The sequence below is a fragment of the Urocampus carinirostris genome, chromosome 15 (assembly GCF_059441175.1).
Source record: "Urocampus carinirostris isolate Australia breed hairy pipefish chromosome 15, RoL_Ucar_1.0, whole genome shotgun sequence".
Classification (NCBI taxonomy): domain Eukaryota; kingdom Metazoa; phylum Chordata; class Actinopteri; order Syngnathiformes; family Syngnathidae; genus Urocampus; species Urocampus carinirostris.
The window spans coordinates 31,113,686-31,128,135 of NC_142363.1; the positions used below are offsets into that span (position 1 = coordinate 31,113,686).

The following is a 14,450-nucleotide window of genomic DNA, read 5'->3' on the forward strand; positions in this document are numbered from 1 at the left end:
TGTGTTGATCATGATCAGATTGAATGCAGCTGGACTTGGCTTTCTTCCTCCAAGTCTGAGTACTCTGCAGACACCTAGGAAGTCTTTCGAAAGTCTTAAAAGGGAAAACTGCAGTCATGGATGAGTCGGCACTGGAGCGTTATTTTGATGACTCCATTGCAAACGTGAGTGATCCACAAGTCGCTGATTTAATGGATTTATTGGAAACTTAATCTGAGAAAATTACGGCCCGACCGGGATAAAATGGTTGTTAAAAAGACGTCTTCGTTCGGTTCAAAATTGAATGTTGAAAAGATCATTTTTAAGGGGACTAAATTTGAGATTGTTGTAAATGCGATATTGACTACTTTTAGATGTTTGGACCAAGTTGAATGAGCTAAAAATAGCACAAATTTAGAGGTCGGTTTTGGTAAATTTTATATAACGCATTTATAGTCACTGGAGACCTCCCATAGCGCTTTACAATGCGCTTCACACTTACCCATTCACACACAGGCCTACTTGCTTATTGGGAGGCATTAGGGGTTCAGTGTCTTACCCAAGGACACATTTAACCCTGAGGGGCCGGGAATCAAACCTGCTACCTCAGGTTGAATGCTCTACCTGGTGAGCAAAAAACACTTCTTGTATACCTGCATTAAATTTTGAGTTTTTCAACGCATATTATTAAATTGAGTGCTTGAAAAAGGGATGGACTACATGACGTTGAATTTAGTGTTTCAAAATAAAGTTTGTGAAATGATCTATTTATAGACAAACAAAACATTAAATGGACGTGTACATAACTAAATGTTTATTTATGAATGCATTACATTGTTCCTATGAAAAATAGTATTCATTTTTGTCATTTATTTTTTGCATGACTGAATGTTCACCTGGGCGGCACAGTTCTAAGGTCTTGGGAACCTCCTGTGTGGGTTCAAATTCAGCTACCGGACTTACTGTGCGGAGTTTGTATGTTCTCCCCGTGCTTGCGTGGGATTCCTTCGGGCACTCCGGTTTACTCCCACATTCCAAAGACATGCATTTCAGGTGAATTGGCCGGTCCAAATTGTCCGTAGGTGTGACTGAACGAGTGAGTTGTCTGTCCCTGTGTGCCCTGCGATTGGCTGGCAACCAGTTGAGGGTGTCCCCTGCCCACTGCCCGATGATTGCTGGGATGGGCTCCAGCACCCTCGCGACCCTACTGAGGATAAGCGGTGCAGCTAATGAGATGAATGTTCACCTTGAAAAATGCTTAAAAATTGTATTTTTCAAGCAAATGTGATACGAGAAATTGGATAGTCCTACCAGGCAATCCATGACTTTAATAATTTGGAGTACAACAATGTGACTGAATAAGATCACTTCTATATGTTAAGAATGGTAAAATCTTTCACATTCTGTCCACCATTATTATGGAGTAAATATGGCTATATAAGATCACTATTCATCCATTATCTGAACTGCGTATCCCCAGTAGGGTCGCGGGGGTGCTGGAGCCTATCCCAGCTATCTTCGGGCAGTGGGCAGGGGACACCCTGAACTGATTGCTAGCCAGTCGCAGGGCACACAGGGGCAGACAATTCGCTCGCTCATTCCCACCTAGGGACAATTTGGTCCGGCCAATTAACCCGACATGCATGTTTTTGGAATGTGGGAGGAAACCGGAGTGCCCGGAGGAAACCCACGCAAGCACGGGGAGAACATGCAAACTCCACACAAGAGGTTCAATCTCATGATCTCAGAACTGTGCCCACGCACTAACCATTGCGCTGCCGTGCTGCCCTATAAGATCACTAACATAAGTTAAAATGTCAAAAGCCTTAACATTTTGTTTATGTCACGGTTGCCATGGCGCCCACTTGGCCCTGCCCGTGTGGCGCAAGCTGCGCCTCATCAACTGATTGGCTTTCCGTCTATTTTGGCTCAGTGCTCTCACTCTCTGTTTGTCAGTCCGTCAACAAACCTCTGCCCCGCAAAACGTGGGTTTTGACTCGGTCCTGTTTCCTGTTGGCATTCGCTTTCCGGTATAGTTACCGTTTATTGTTGTCCTGTTTAATATCGGCTTCCAGTTTCGTTCCCGTCTATTTTTGTCCTGTTAATTATTCTCTCCAGTTTTTGTTCCAGTCTTGTTTGTCCTGTTTATTTTCGATATCCTGTTTCATCATCAATCCTGTCTGTCCGTCCTGTCCGGTATCGACCCCGTCTGTCCGATATCTACTCGGGCAATTAGTATCGATCTCGTCGGCCTCTGGCTTCCGATCATTTTCACGCCAGACTGCTGCCTAACGTGCATGACTCCCCATTTCCTGTAAAATAAAAGGCTTGTGTGAGAACGTCACGCGATTGGGTCTGGTTCCTGACACTTTACTGTTTAGAAAAATGTAGTAATAATAATAACAAAATACATTTTTGTAAGATCCCTTCCGTTTTTCATTACTTCAATAAATATACAGTATACTCTTACCAGCCGTATCAATGTGTTTTTTTTTATAAAGAAATACAACTAATATTATGCAGGATGGAGGTCAGCGTTTTTGGTTTGGCCCTCCACAGTATTTTCAGTTTCTCATGTGGCCCCCTAAAAAAATGCCCACCCCTTGCCTTATGAGAATATTTTCAGTTTTGATTTTAGACGTCTATTTTTGGTGTAAATCAAATCTTAAACAGACCAGGTGCAAATGGGCCCTAAATCGAACATCCAAAAGTCTCGTGCTGCCGGGTGGGTAAACCCCCTTTGCCGCAAACAGCAAAAACTCAAGTCACATTCACTTTTATAGACTTTAATTACAGAGAGTCTCAAAGAGCTGCACCAACCAACAATTATGCTTGCAACATTCTCAGATTTCAAATCGAGACAAGAGCAAGGAACATTTCCTAAAAACCCAGTATGGGAACCAATATTAGTGTGCCTTAGGATTCAGACGAGTCAGACCCAAGACTCACAACATTGGTACCCAGTGCCTCCCTGCTTGGCAATAGGGGTTGGAATTGAGGGGTTTGGTTACCTGTGACTAAAAATCGGGAAAAATCCAACAAAATATGAATTAAAAAAACTGGGAAAAATGGGAAACCTTGAGAAAGGACGGCTCTTCCAAGACAATCGGGCTGCAATGGCTATTGCGTGGGAACATATAGACAAAACATAGTCAACATAACAATAACTGAAATTGTGCAAATGTCATGATTACTGATGTGCATCACCTGTGCCCGCTTCTTTGGCGCCAACTGCCTCGGACTCTGATTGGCTCTCTGTCCCTATTCAAACCCACTCTTATCCGCCCCCTGTGGTCAGTCCGTCTGCAAACCTCAGTTAACACTAGGCAAACCTTTTTCGACCCTGACTCCCACCTGTTTTTTGCTCCCGTCTGGCTTCGACCCGTTGTTGATCCTAACCACGTCTACTCTTCCCCCCCTGGCTTACGGCTTGTTTCCGATCCTGACCTCTCCTGTCCCGGCTACTGACCCGTTTTCCCTTCCCGCCATCGCTCGTTCAGAGCGACCTGCTTCCCGCACCCAGCGATCATCGGATCGTGGGTGCAACCCTTTCTCTCTCTTCCAATAAAGCTTGTGAGAAACTCACATTACAAGATAAAGAGAAGTATTTTGTTCAAACTGCACACAGCAGGATTTTGAAGGTTGTATAAGATGAGGGTCGACTCATTGTAAGACCACTGCTGGTTAAGTACTGATATGAAAGGATGCAGCAAGTTAATACTTCACTCAAAATATGTGGATGAACATAGGTGCCTTTATAACAACTAAAATGAATAATTGAAGTGATGACTTATAGCTGGAAACTCGTGTTATAGTGACAACATACTAAGTGACCTAAACAATCTAACAATACTAAACTCCACTTATCAGGTACTTGTTGTGGAAAAGAGACGTGCTGACATCAGACTTTCGGGAAAGGTTTTGGCAGACGAATTAAGTACAAACAATCCTCCTTAAGGGAAGCATTTGACCTGCCAGGACTTTCTGAGAAAACTGAGGCGAAAACATTTCCGAAGAAAAATACGAAACACCTTTCTTAAGGGAAGCGTTTCTGAGAAAACTGAGGGAAAAACATTTCCCAAGAAGTTACGTAAGCCCTCTCGCGGGGCTGAACCCCCCTTTCAGTTTTACTCCCTTGAAGCTATAAAAGCTCTGTTATGTCAAAAGATTTCTGAGTTCTCTTGTGACGCTGAAGATGCAACAATAAAGCAAGAAACTCCCTCTGACGTCATCTGCATTCCTGCATTTCTTTGAACGCATACGAGAAGAATTAATTAATTCTCTAACCTATATTTCTCCAACATACTTCGAGAAGCCCTTCAGACCCTGAAACATTTGGGGGAGATCACTACGTAACATGTTAACTCAAACCACCCATGTACAATATTATAGCTATTACTCATCAATATACCTGATCAGTATGAAGTCCTTTCTTTTTTTTTTCAAGGTTTCTTCATTTTCCTCATGTTGAGGTTTTGAGTTTTTCCTTGCCCTCATGTTGGTTCCAGATCAGGGGATGGTGTCATAATAGTCTGTGAAATAACCTGTGCAGCCCTTTGAGACTCTTTGTGATTAAGGGCTATATAAATAAAAATGACTTGACTTGACTTTCTACCTGGCAGGACTCGGGCTTCATTACCGGGGAGGACGGGGACCTTTCAAGGATCGCCGACCCACCTCCGAGTTCCCCAAAGTCCAACAGCGAGCTGGTGGATGACCTGGACCTCAGCTTCCTGCCTGAAGAGCTCACTGCCAACACACCTGAGGAGGAAGGTAACGACTTCTCATCCAAATAGTAGTGATTGATTAGGTAACAGTTATTTTATTAGTGTCCTTAATTGTCTTACTACTTAGGACAACATGTACTATAGGTGTAGTACTTGGTAAAACATAAAGATATAAAACTGTAATATCTTGTGAAGCCTCAACAATAGGTGGGACACAATCATGAAGTGGAACACACTTTATTGGATATTTTAAACTTTTTTTTTAACAAATAAAAACAAAAAAGTGGGCGTGCAAAGTTATTCAGCCCCTTTACTTTCAGTGCAGCAAACTCTGTCCAGACCAATGTTCCCTGTAATTTTCCAGGGGTCTGAGCGTTCACACAAAGTCGGTGAGCAACGCTTGAAACAACAGTGAGCAACAGCAATCCCAAGTGTGGCAAGATAATTTATGATCAAACATGTCCAAAACTTGACATCAAGTTGCATTTTGCTGAGTTTCCGGCAATGCAAAATCATTTTTCTTTTTTGAAGGAATTGACTCATGTACTATTGCAAAGGTTGTAAGGCCTACAAACGTCATTTGTTCTTACGATTCTTTCACAAAATATCCATTTGTTTTTATTTCCTGATATATTTTGTCGCATAATATTAACATTTTTGGGGGCTTATTTCGTCGGTCGTAAGATACAGAACTGTACTTAATCCCCTTTTTCTAGTGGAAGTACAATGTTGGCAACAAGATTCACTTTATATAATTGGAAATTATTTGAATGCAACACAAACTTTTTCTTCTTTTTTCCGTGTTTTTTTTCTACTTTTTTTTAAATTCCTTTAAAAAAATCTCTGTTTATTTTTTCCGAGCTGTTACTTTTTTTCTTTTTGTTCTCTAGTAACTTTTTTCCTACATTTCTTTCTTATCTTTTTTTCTGGCTTTTTTCTAAAATTTTTCCTTGTTTTTCTCTCTTCCTTTTGTTTCTTTTTTTTCTCAGCTTTTTACTACTTTTTCATTTTGGTATGTTTTTCTTTTTTGTTCTATTCCCCCATTCTTTTAAGTCATTTTGTGCATCATTTTACTTAATATTTGGTCATGTTGGGATTAAAGAAGCAAAAACAATCCGAAGAGCCATTTAGGACCCGAAAGAGCCGGTTCCTTTTAGTGAGCCGAGCCGAAGTAGCCGGTTCTCGACAAACTCTACAAACTTTACTCAACTTCGACTCGACTTCAAAATACCGCATTTAGGACACAACGTCAGGGGAACCCGTGTATTTTTACCTTCATGCTCTGTAACTTTGACTTAAGTCGCTTCTTAATTAGTAATTTTGAGCCCTCATTTTTGTGCGCTGGCTAGATTTTCTTGTGCGCTGAGAATGTGCGAGCAATTGCGCACGCGCGCAGCTTAGAGGGAACACTGGTCCAGACGTTCCGTAAGTATCTCTGAATGATTCAATGTTGATCTAAATGACTAAGGATGATAAATGGAATCCACCTGTGTGTAATCAAGTCTCTGTATAAATGCACCTGCACTGTGATAGTCTCAGAGGTCTGTTTAACGCGCAGAGTATCATGAAGAACAAGGAACACATCAGGCAGGTCCGAGATACTGTTGTGGAGAAGTTTAAAGCTGGATTGGATACAAAAGATTCCCCAAGCTTTAAACATCCCAAGAAGCACTGTGCAAGCAATAATGTTGAAATGGAAGGAGTATCAGACCACTGCAAATCTACCAAGATTGGCCGTCCCCCTCAACTTTCAACTCATACAAGAAAGAAACTGATCCGAGATGCAGTCAAGAGGCCCATGATCACTCTGGATGAACTGCAGAGGTCTACAGCTGAGGTGGGAGAATCTGTCCATAGGACAACAATCAGTCGTATACTGCACAAATCTGGCCTTTATGGAAGAGGGACAAGAAGGAAGCCATTTCTTAAAGATATCCATTAAAAGTGTCGTTTAAAGTTTGCCACAAACCACCTGGGAGACACACCAAACATGTGGAAGATGGTGCTCTGGTCAGATGAGACGAAAATTGAACTTTTTGGCAATAATGCAAGACGTTATGTTTGGCGTAAAAGCAGCACAGCTTCTCACCCTCAACACACCATCACCACAGTCAAACATGGTGGTGGCAGCATCATGGTTTGGGCCTGCTTTTCGTCTGCAGGGACAGGGAAGATGGTTGAAATTGATGGGGAGATGGATGGAGCCAAATACAGACAATTCTGGAAGAAAACCTGATGGAGTCAGCAAAAGACCTGAAACTGGGACGGAGATTTCTCTTCCAACAAGACAATGACCCAAAACATAAAGCAAAAGCTACAATGGAATGTTTCACCAAAAAACATATCAAGGTGTTAGAATGGCCAAGTCAAAATCCAGACCTCAATCCGATTGAGAATCTGTGGAAAGAACTGAAAATTGCTGTACACAAACGCTTTCCATCCAACTTCACCGAGCTTGAGCTGTTTTGCAAGGAGGAATGGGCCAAAATATCAGTTTCTTGATATGCAAAACTGATTGAGACATACCCCAAGCGACTTGCAGCTGTAATTGCAGCAAAAGGCGGCGCTACAAAGTATTCACTCAATGAGGCTGAATCATTTTGCACACCAACCTTTTTGTTTTTTATTTGTTAAAAAAGTTTAAAATATCCAATAAACTGTGTTCCACTTCATGATTGTGTCCCACTCATTGCTGATGCTTCACAATAAACTACAGTTTTCTATCTTGATGTTTGAAGTCTGAAATGCGGTAAAAGGTTACAAAATTCAAGGGGCCAAATCATTTTTCAATTATTATTTGATGACTTTGATGCTTAAGATGCGCTTGTTTAACAGGTAGCGGCAAAGATGTTGTCCTAGCACCCAGCCAAGGAGGTGAAAACTGTGAAGATGGTCCTTCTTCATCCTCACAGTTGGCCAACAGCAGTTCAGTCTTCTGCCCCATGACGCCCATGACTCCTATGACGCCCATGACCCCCATTACGGAGAGTTCGGGGATTGTCCCGCAGTTGCAGTTATTCTAACCCCTCGAGCACACAATTCCTTAAACAAGTTATCTCGAACCTGTATGAGATTGCGTCAAGGTTGTTCTTCTTGTGTGTTCGTCTGCAGGAATATCGTCTCCACGGTGAACCTGGGCTGTCCCTTGGATCTCAAGTTCATTGCTCTTCAAGCCAGAAACGCAGAGTACAATCCTAAGGTACCTCAAGAATAAAATCTCCCCTGGTTTGTAATAATACAATGCATCAAATTACATCAAAGCGGCGCTGCCACGAGCGGCTGCCTTTTCCAGCAGCTGCCCTATTGTTTTATTGTCTGCTCCTATCTTCGGTGTTTTTTCTTCCCGTTTTGACAACTACACTATGGATTACTTCTATCCTATGGGACATGGGTTTTAGCGCACAAAAATGCGTGTATTCAAGGAATTTCAACTCCTTGCCCTGAAGAATTCTCGTGCCGGGGGTTTTGGGGGTTTTTAAGGGTTATTGATCTATCTTCGTTATTCATTATCCATTATCCGTTATCGGTCAGTTCATAATACGCTACAAAGCCTAGGAGCCGGGACACTTACTCTCAGCCAAAAGGCCAAGCTAAGGTCCTAGCCCTAAAGCCTTGCTGCGATCATTGCGAATGCACCGTTCCCGGAGGTACTGCAATACCGGGCCGATGCGTGGAATTCTCGTGCCGGCGTGATGAAGGGGCCTATCGTGGAAGAAGAGCCGGAGCTAGCGAAGCGGCTAGCGGCGTTATAAGTCTTCGGTACCATCCGTAATCATGGTAAATGCGAACTCACGACCAAATAAGATCATCGAGTGCTGGTGGAAAACATCGAAGCGCACAGGGAGCGCAGTTGCTGTGTTTTGCGGAAACGTGGCTCACGTTTAGCATTCCGGACGCTAACGTGTAGCCACCCGGAGCTACCCGGAGCTATCCGGCTTCAACGCCGCTAAACAGAGACACGAAAGCCGGGGGGAATCGGAGAGGAGGCGGACTTGCTAACACGAGGTGGTGTATCCCTGGATTTTCACAAAGAAAAGTTTTCCATCTGCCGCAGGGATGTCGAACTTTTGGACTGGCGTGACGTCATCCGCTCCGCAACAAGCACCCCTAGGGACAATGTTCATCTGTTAACAAACAACGGGGTAGACTGCTGGAAGTGTGAATTTCCCTACGGGGATGAATAAAGTATCTATCTATCTACCTATGTTCAATAAAAAGCGTTCCAAAAAAATAGGTAGCTGAACTTGTTTATCCATGCAACATCTGGAACACATTTTGTTATCCCTAGCGCTTCGCCGCGGTCATCATGAGGATCCGCGAGCCCAGAACCACGGCGCTGATCTTCAGTTCCGGCAAGATGGTCTGCACCGGAGCCAAGAGGTTGGTACTGTCCTCCAAGGTGAGGCCTTCTCCGTTTCTACTTTCTGATGCCGGTCCGGTGTGAGCAAACGCAGTGAGGAGCAGTCCCGACTGGCGGCTAGGAAGTACGCCCGCGTGATGCAGAAGTTGGGATTTTCCGCTCGCTTCTTGGACTTCAAGATCCAGAACATGGTCGCCAGCTGTGACGTCTGCTTCCCCATCCGGCTGGAGGGCTTGGTCCTGACCCACCAGCAGTTTAGCAGGTCACCACCGTCCACTCATGTTTATTTGTATAGCTCTCGATCACAAGCAGTGTCGGGCGAGTTACTTTAAAGAAGTACTTAGTCATCGTCGAGTCATGTTTATTTGTCTTGCCCTTAATCACAAGGAGTATAAAAGGGATGCACAGACCACAGATTTTTGCAAACTACAGACTATTCTGACACCATCCACTGATCTAAAACCGACATGAGGACAAGGAAAAACTCAAAAACCTCAACATGAGGAAAACGAAGAAATCTATTACACCATCCCCTGATCTAAAACCTGCCTGAGGGCAGGGAAAAACTCAAAAAACTCAACATGAGGAAAATGTAGAAATCTTGAAGGGACCACCCATGGGGTCTTCCCCCTTCCAGGATGACCAGGCTGCAATGGATGTTGTAATAACAACTAATGCACAGATATTGTCAACATGAAATATAAGCTCTTGAATAGAAGTGTGTTTTAAGCCTAGATTTAAACAGTTCCACTGAGGTTGCAGAACAGATCTCAGAGGGAAGAGCATTACACAGCACCAGGGCCCGAATGGAGAACGCTCTCGAACCTGCCGATTTCTTCTTGGCTCTTGGGATCATTAGTAGACCAGCATTTTCCGAGCGAAGGCTCCTAACAGGAAAATAGGTGTGACTTAAATCTGAAGGATATGAGGGAGCAAGTCCATGCATGATTTTTTATAATACCAACAGAACCTTGAAATCACATCTTAGGCTAACAGGGAGCCAATGCAGGTTAGCCAAAATCGGCGTGATGTGATAGCTACTCACTTTGTTTGTATCCCTTGACCACTAGGGTGGTAGGGGGCCCATATCCTTTGGTGTGTCTTAGGCAAGTACAGCCTGGTGGTGCCTGTCCGATGACTACTTCTTCTAAAAAGTAACTGAATTACTCTATAGTAAAAGTAACTAGTTACCAGGGAAAGTAACTATTATCGTTACTTTAAAAATAAGTTTTATGTCGAATAATTTGAAATTCTCTGAGCAAATACGAAACACCGCAGTGACGTCTTTGACCGGGTTTACTTGAAGAAGGAATTCCGACTATTTTTAGATGAATGTTTTTTTCGGCTCGGCTCATCAAAATGAACTCTTTAGGTCGTTTTTGCTGCTTTTATCCCTACATTCTCAATTATCATGTACAATTATGCACGGGGTGACTTAAAAAGAAGGAAACATGCCGAAAAAAAGAGATAAAACACGAAAAAAATAATATAATAGACTTTATATTTTTATATAGGGATGTGTTCTTGACTCTAGCCACCTCCCACTAGGGGGATATGACTCCGGTGTATACATATATATATATATATAGATATATAGAGATATATAGAGATATATATAGATAGAAATTTATATAAACACAACACCACCATAAATCACAGAAAACATAATGCTAAACAATTTTAAACTTTTATGCTCAACAAATTTAAAGTCACCAACACAGAATCCCCCATAAAGTGCATATTGACCAGTCATAAGAAATAAAGGCGCCTCGGAGGGAACCTGCTGTTGATTGGTGGAGAGCCGGCTCATTTCGTTCAATTCCGGGAGCCGGCTCATAGAGACGTTTCGTTCACGAATGACACAAGTTGGTAGCTCAGGAGGTAAAGCGCTCGTCTTGGGATCAAGAGGTCGCAGGTTCGATTTTCGGCTCCTCCGTGTTATATGTCAAAGTGTCCTTGGGCAAGACACTGAATCCCTAATGTCCCCGATAAGCAGGTAGTTGCCTTGCATGGCTGACGCTGCTATCGATGTGAGTGTGTGTGTGTGCATGGGTAAGCGTGAAGCACATTGTGAAGGTCTTTGGGAGGTCTTCATTGATTTGAAAAGCGCTATAAAAAGCACACCATTTAAATCTAGTTGGGGCGTTCCAATTTTTCGTGACTCAACCCTCATTCCCTTTTTTTTTGGCACATTAGTAAATACTATACTCCGTGACCGACAGCAAGACAAACACATACACAAAAACGAAGAAAAAAGGAAAAAATACCCAAAGAAAACACAAAAAATGGGACCATGGCCAACCCAAATGCCCGAACACCCAAACAAGTTAAGCACCTCGGCACCCAAGTCGGTTCAACAGCATGGCCCGACAGCTTTCACTGGTTTACCCCTGCTGCATCAGACAGGTACCCTGGGGTAACAGGGTTTATAAAATTAAAGTGTACTGTATATGTGTATACCTATTAAAATCTACTTAATTGCCAACAGTCGGTACATAACAAAGTATTGTTATTGACCAAATACTTATTTTCCACCATGATTTGCAAAAAAAACTCAATGTGATTTTCCGTTTTTTTGTCCTCCACATTCTAAGATTTTCAAGTAGGAAAACTTGCACAGTTAGTAGTTACCTAAATACGTATTTGCGCCACCATACATGTATATTTTATATATTTATGTTTTTTAGTGGAAGTACAATGTTGGCAACAAGATACACTTGATATAATTGGAAATTATTTGAATGCAACACAAACTTTTTCTTCTTTTTTCCGTGTTTTTTTTTTCTACTTCTTTTTAAATTCCTTATAAAAAATCTCATTGTGTTTATTTTTTCCGAGCTGTTACTTTTTTCTTTTTGTTCTCTATTTACTTTTTTCCTACATTATTTTCTTTTCTTTTTTTCTGGCTTTTTTTCTAATTTTTTCCTTCTTTTTTTCTCTTCCTTTTGTTTCTTTTTTTCTCAGCTTTTCACTACTTTTTCATTCTAGTATTTTTTTTCTTTTTTGTTCTATTCCTCCCTTCCTTTAAGTCATTTTGTGCATAATTGTACATAATATTTGGTCATGTTGGGATTAAAGAAGCAAAAACAACCCGAAGAGCCGGTTAGGACCCGAAAGAGCCGGTTCCTTTTAGTGAACCGAGCCGAAGAAGCCGGTTCTCGACAAACTCTACTGACTTTACTCCACTTCGTTCTACTTCGACTCGACTTCAAAATACCGCATTTAGGACACAACGTCAGGGGAACCCGTGTATTTTTACCTTCATGCACTGTAACTTTGACTTGAGTCGCTTCTTTATTAGTAATTTTGAGCCCTCATTTTTGTGCGCTGGCTTGATTTTCATGTGCGAGCAGTGCGCAATTGCGCACGCGCGCAGCTTAGAGGGAACACTGCTGCTAAGATATTCCAACCGTCCCTGTCGTTCTAAATCTTGTTTCCACGAACCTTGACGCTGCTGAAGTTCCAAAAATGTTAGCATACTTGCTTTTCGACTTATCATAGCTAACGGCGCGAGACCTTGTTCCAGGTTTCCGTGCCGCTTATAATGATAATAATAATAAAAATACATTGCACTTTGAAGTACCTTTCAGGACACCCAAGGTCGCTGTACATATAGTAGGACACAACAATAAAGCAAGAGTACAACAACAAAGTCATAAATAGCAAATAAAACACAGTAGAGTTCATAGGGGGCGCTATGTGAGGCAGATGGTCAAGAAAAGGCAAGTCTGAAGAGGTGAGTTTTGAGTCCGGATTTGAAGATGGACAGGGTGGCAGAATTTGGGAGGTCAAGCTGCAATGAGTTCCGGAGCTGAGGGGCAGAGCGGCTGAAAGCTCTGCTACCCGTGTATCTGTTGAAGCTTTCCATCTCGTCTATGTTACTGTCATTGAAGCACCGTCCCGTCGGTGGTGTTGGGAATTAACTATCAAAATTTACCGTTTACCAAATTGTTCGAATAAGTTATCTGACTCCATTAACCAAACACAACCTACATATCCAACAATTATGCACGCTCGTGTCTTGAGAGAAAAAAAATCACCAGGAAAGCTGACATTTTCACACGGGGCGGATTTATTTTTCCTAACAGAAGAACTAAGTGTACTCAGGAGATGGCCGAAGAAGTGACGTTGGAGTGTGTGTGTAGCCCCCTTCTGAAGTCCTTTAGCTTTCTCTTATTGGCCCACATCTCCCCGCAAGATGGCGCCTCAGCTCCTCCCATGGGCGTGCCAAGCCGTTTTTTGCGTCCTCCGATTTCATACCACAGCTCCTTGATGTCTCGTTTTCCCAAAACAGCGCCTGTTGTCCTGTTATCAAAATTTCCTATACAAAATATTATGCATTTCGAACAGCCTGCCCTGGCCTTGGACATTGAACTAAAGCTCACTCAGTGAAAATCTTCATTGCATTAGACTGAGTCAATTGTATAAAATCCTTTATAGTCAAATGTATAAAATCCTTTAGTGGAAAAACATTTTTTTCTTTTTAGCGTTGTGAGGGTCTAACTTCATGTTTTGCTATGCAGTTACGAACCTGAGTTGTTTCCCGGTTTGATCTACCGGATGGTGAAACCTCGGATTGTTCTGCTCATCTTCGTCTCGGGGAAAGTCGTCCTGACGGGTAGGATGTCATAATCAATTTTCCGTTTGAGGAACCAGCAATCACATTTTTGTTCCTTTCACAGGCGCTAAAGAGCGAGGGGAGATATATGAAGCCTTCGAGAACATCTACCCCATCCTGAGAGGATTCCGCAAACAGTGACGACTCCACGATCTCGATTCCGGCTCATTTGTGACTCACTTTGCAATTTTGTTGTTTGTAGGGCTTTGTTTTAGAAGTTCACCATAGGAAAGGAAATTTGTAAGCAAAACATTTGAATAAATGTTCATGAAACCCAAAAACTTTGCAGGAGTGGTTTTCGTCGAACAAAAAAAACACTAGTGGCGAACTGAAATGCACTAAACTTTACAGAAGGACATCAAAACAGCCCAGAAAATCAGTGGCTGCTCTCTGACCAGTCACCGCCCTGAACAAGCACGCAGCGCTAAATGTCATTGAACTTTTACAACTTACAACTAAGGCCAGTCTACAAAGACTACCTTGTAAATATTGTCCATACTACTATTAAAGTTTTTCTTTAAAGTATTTTATTACATGTTCATCCTGGAATTCCATTTGATTTAAATAAAGCTATCTCCTCAATTTAAGTTTCATTTTTCTTTTATTTTTGGTTTTGACTGAGCACATATTTAGCCTCTGTGATGTCGAGCATGGGCAGCACGGCGGCGCAGTGGTTAGCGCGTGTGCGGCACAGTTCTGAGGTCTTGGGAACCTCCTGTGTGGGTTCAAATCCAGCTACCGGACTTCCTGTGCGGAGTTTGTATGT

General features: G+C 42.4%; 1 protein-coding gene across 1 annotated transcript; it reads left to right on the forward strand.

Moving 5' to 3' along the window:
• Nucleotides 1-4: 4 nt before the first annotated feature.
• Nucleotides 5-13,965, forward strand: tbpl2 (TATA box binding protein like 2). The gene is made up of 8 exons (XM_088354010.1): nucleotides 5-164; nucleotides 4,602-4,752; nucleotides 7,542-7,719; nucleotides 7,818-7,905; nucleotides 8,995-9,086; nucleotides 9,161-9,328; nucleotides 13,590-13,684; nucleotides 13,749-13,965. Exons 1-8 carry the CDS (start codon nucleotides 117-119, stop codon nucleotides 13,823-13,825), a joined length of 897 nt encoding a protein of 298 aa, XP_088210136.1. The 5' UTR covers nucleotides 5-116; the 3' UTR covers nucleotides 13,826-13,965.
• The last annotated feature ends 485 nt before the right edge of the window (nucleotides 13,966-14,450 follow it).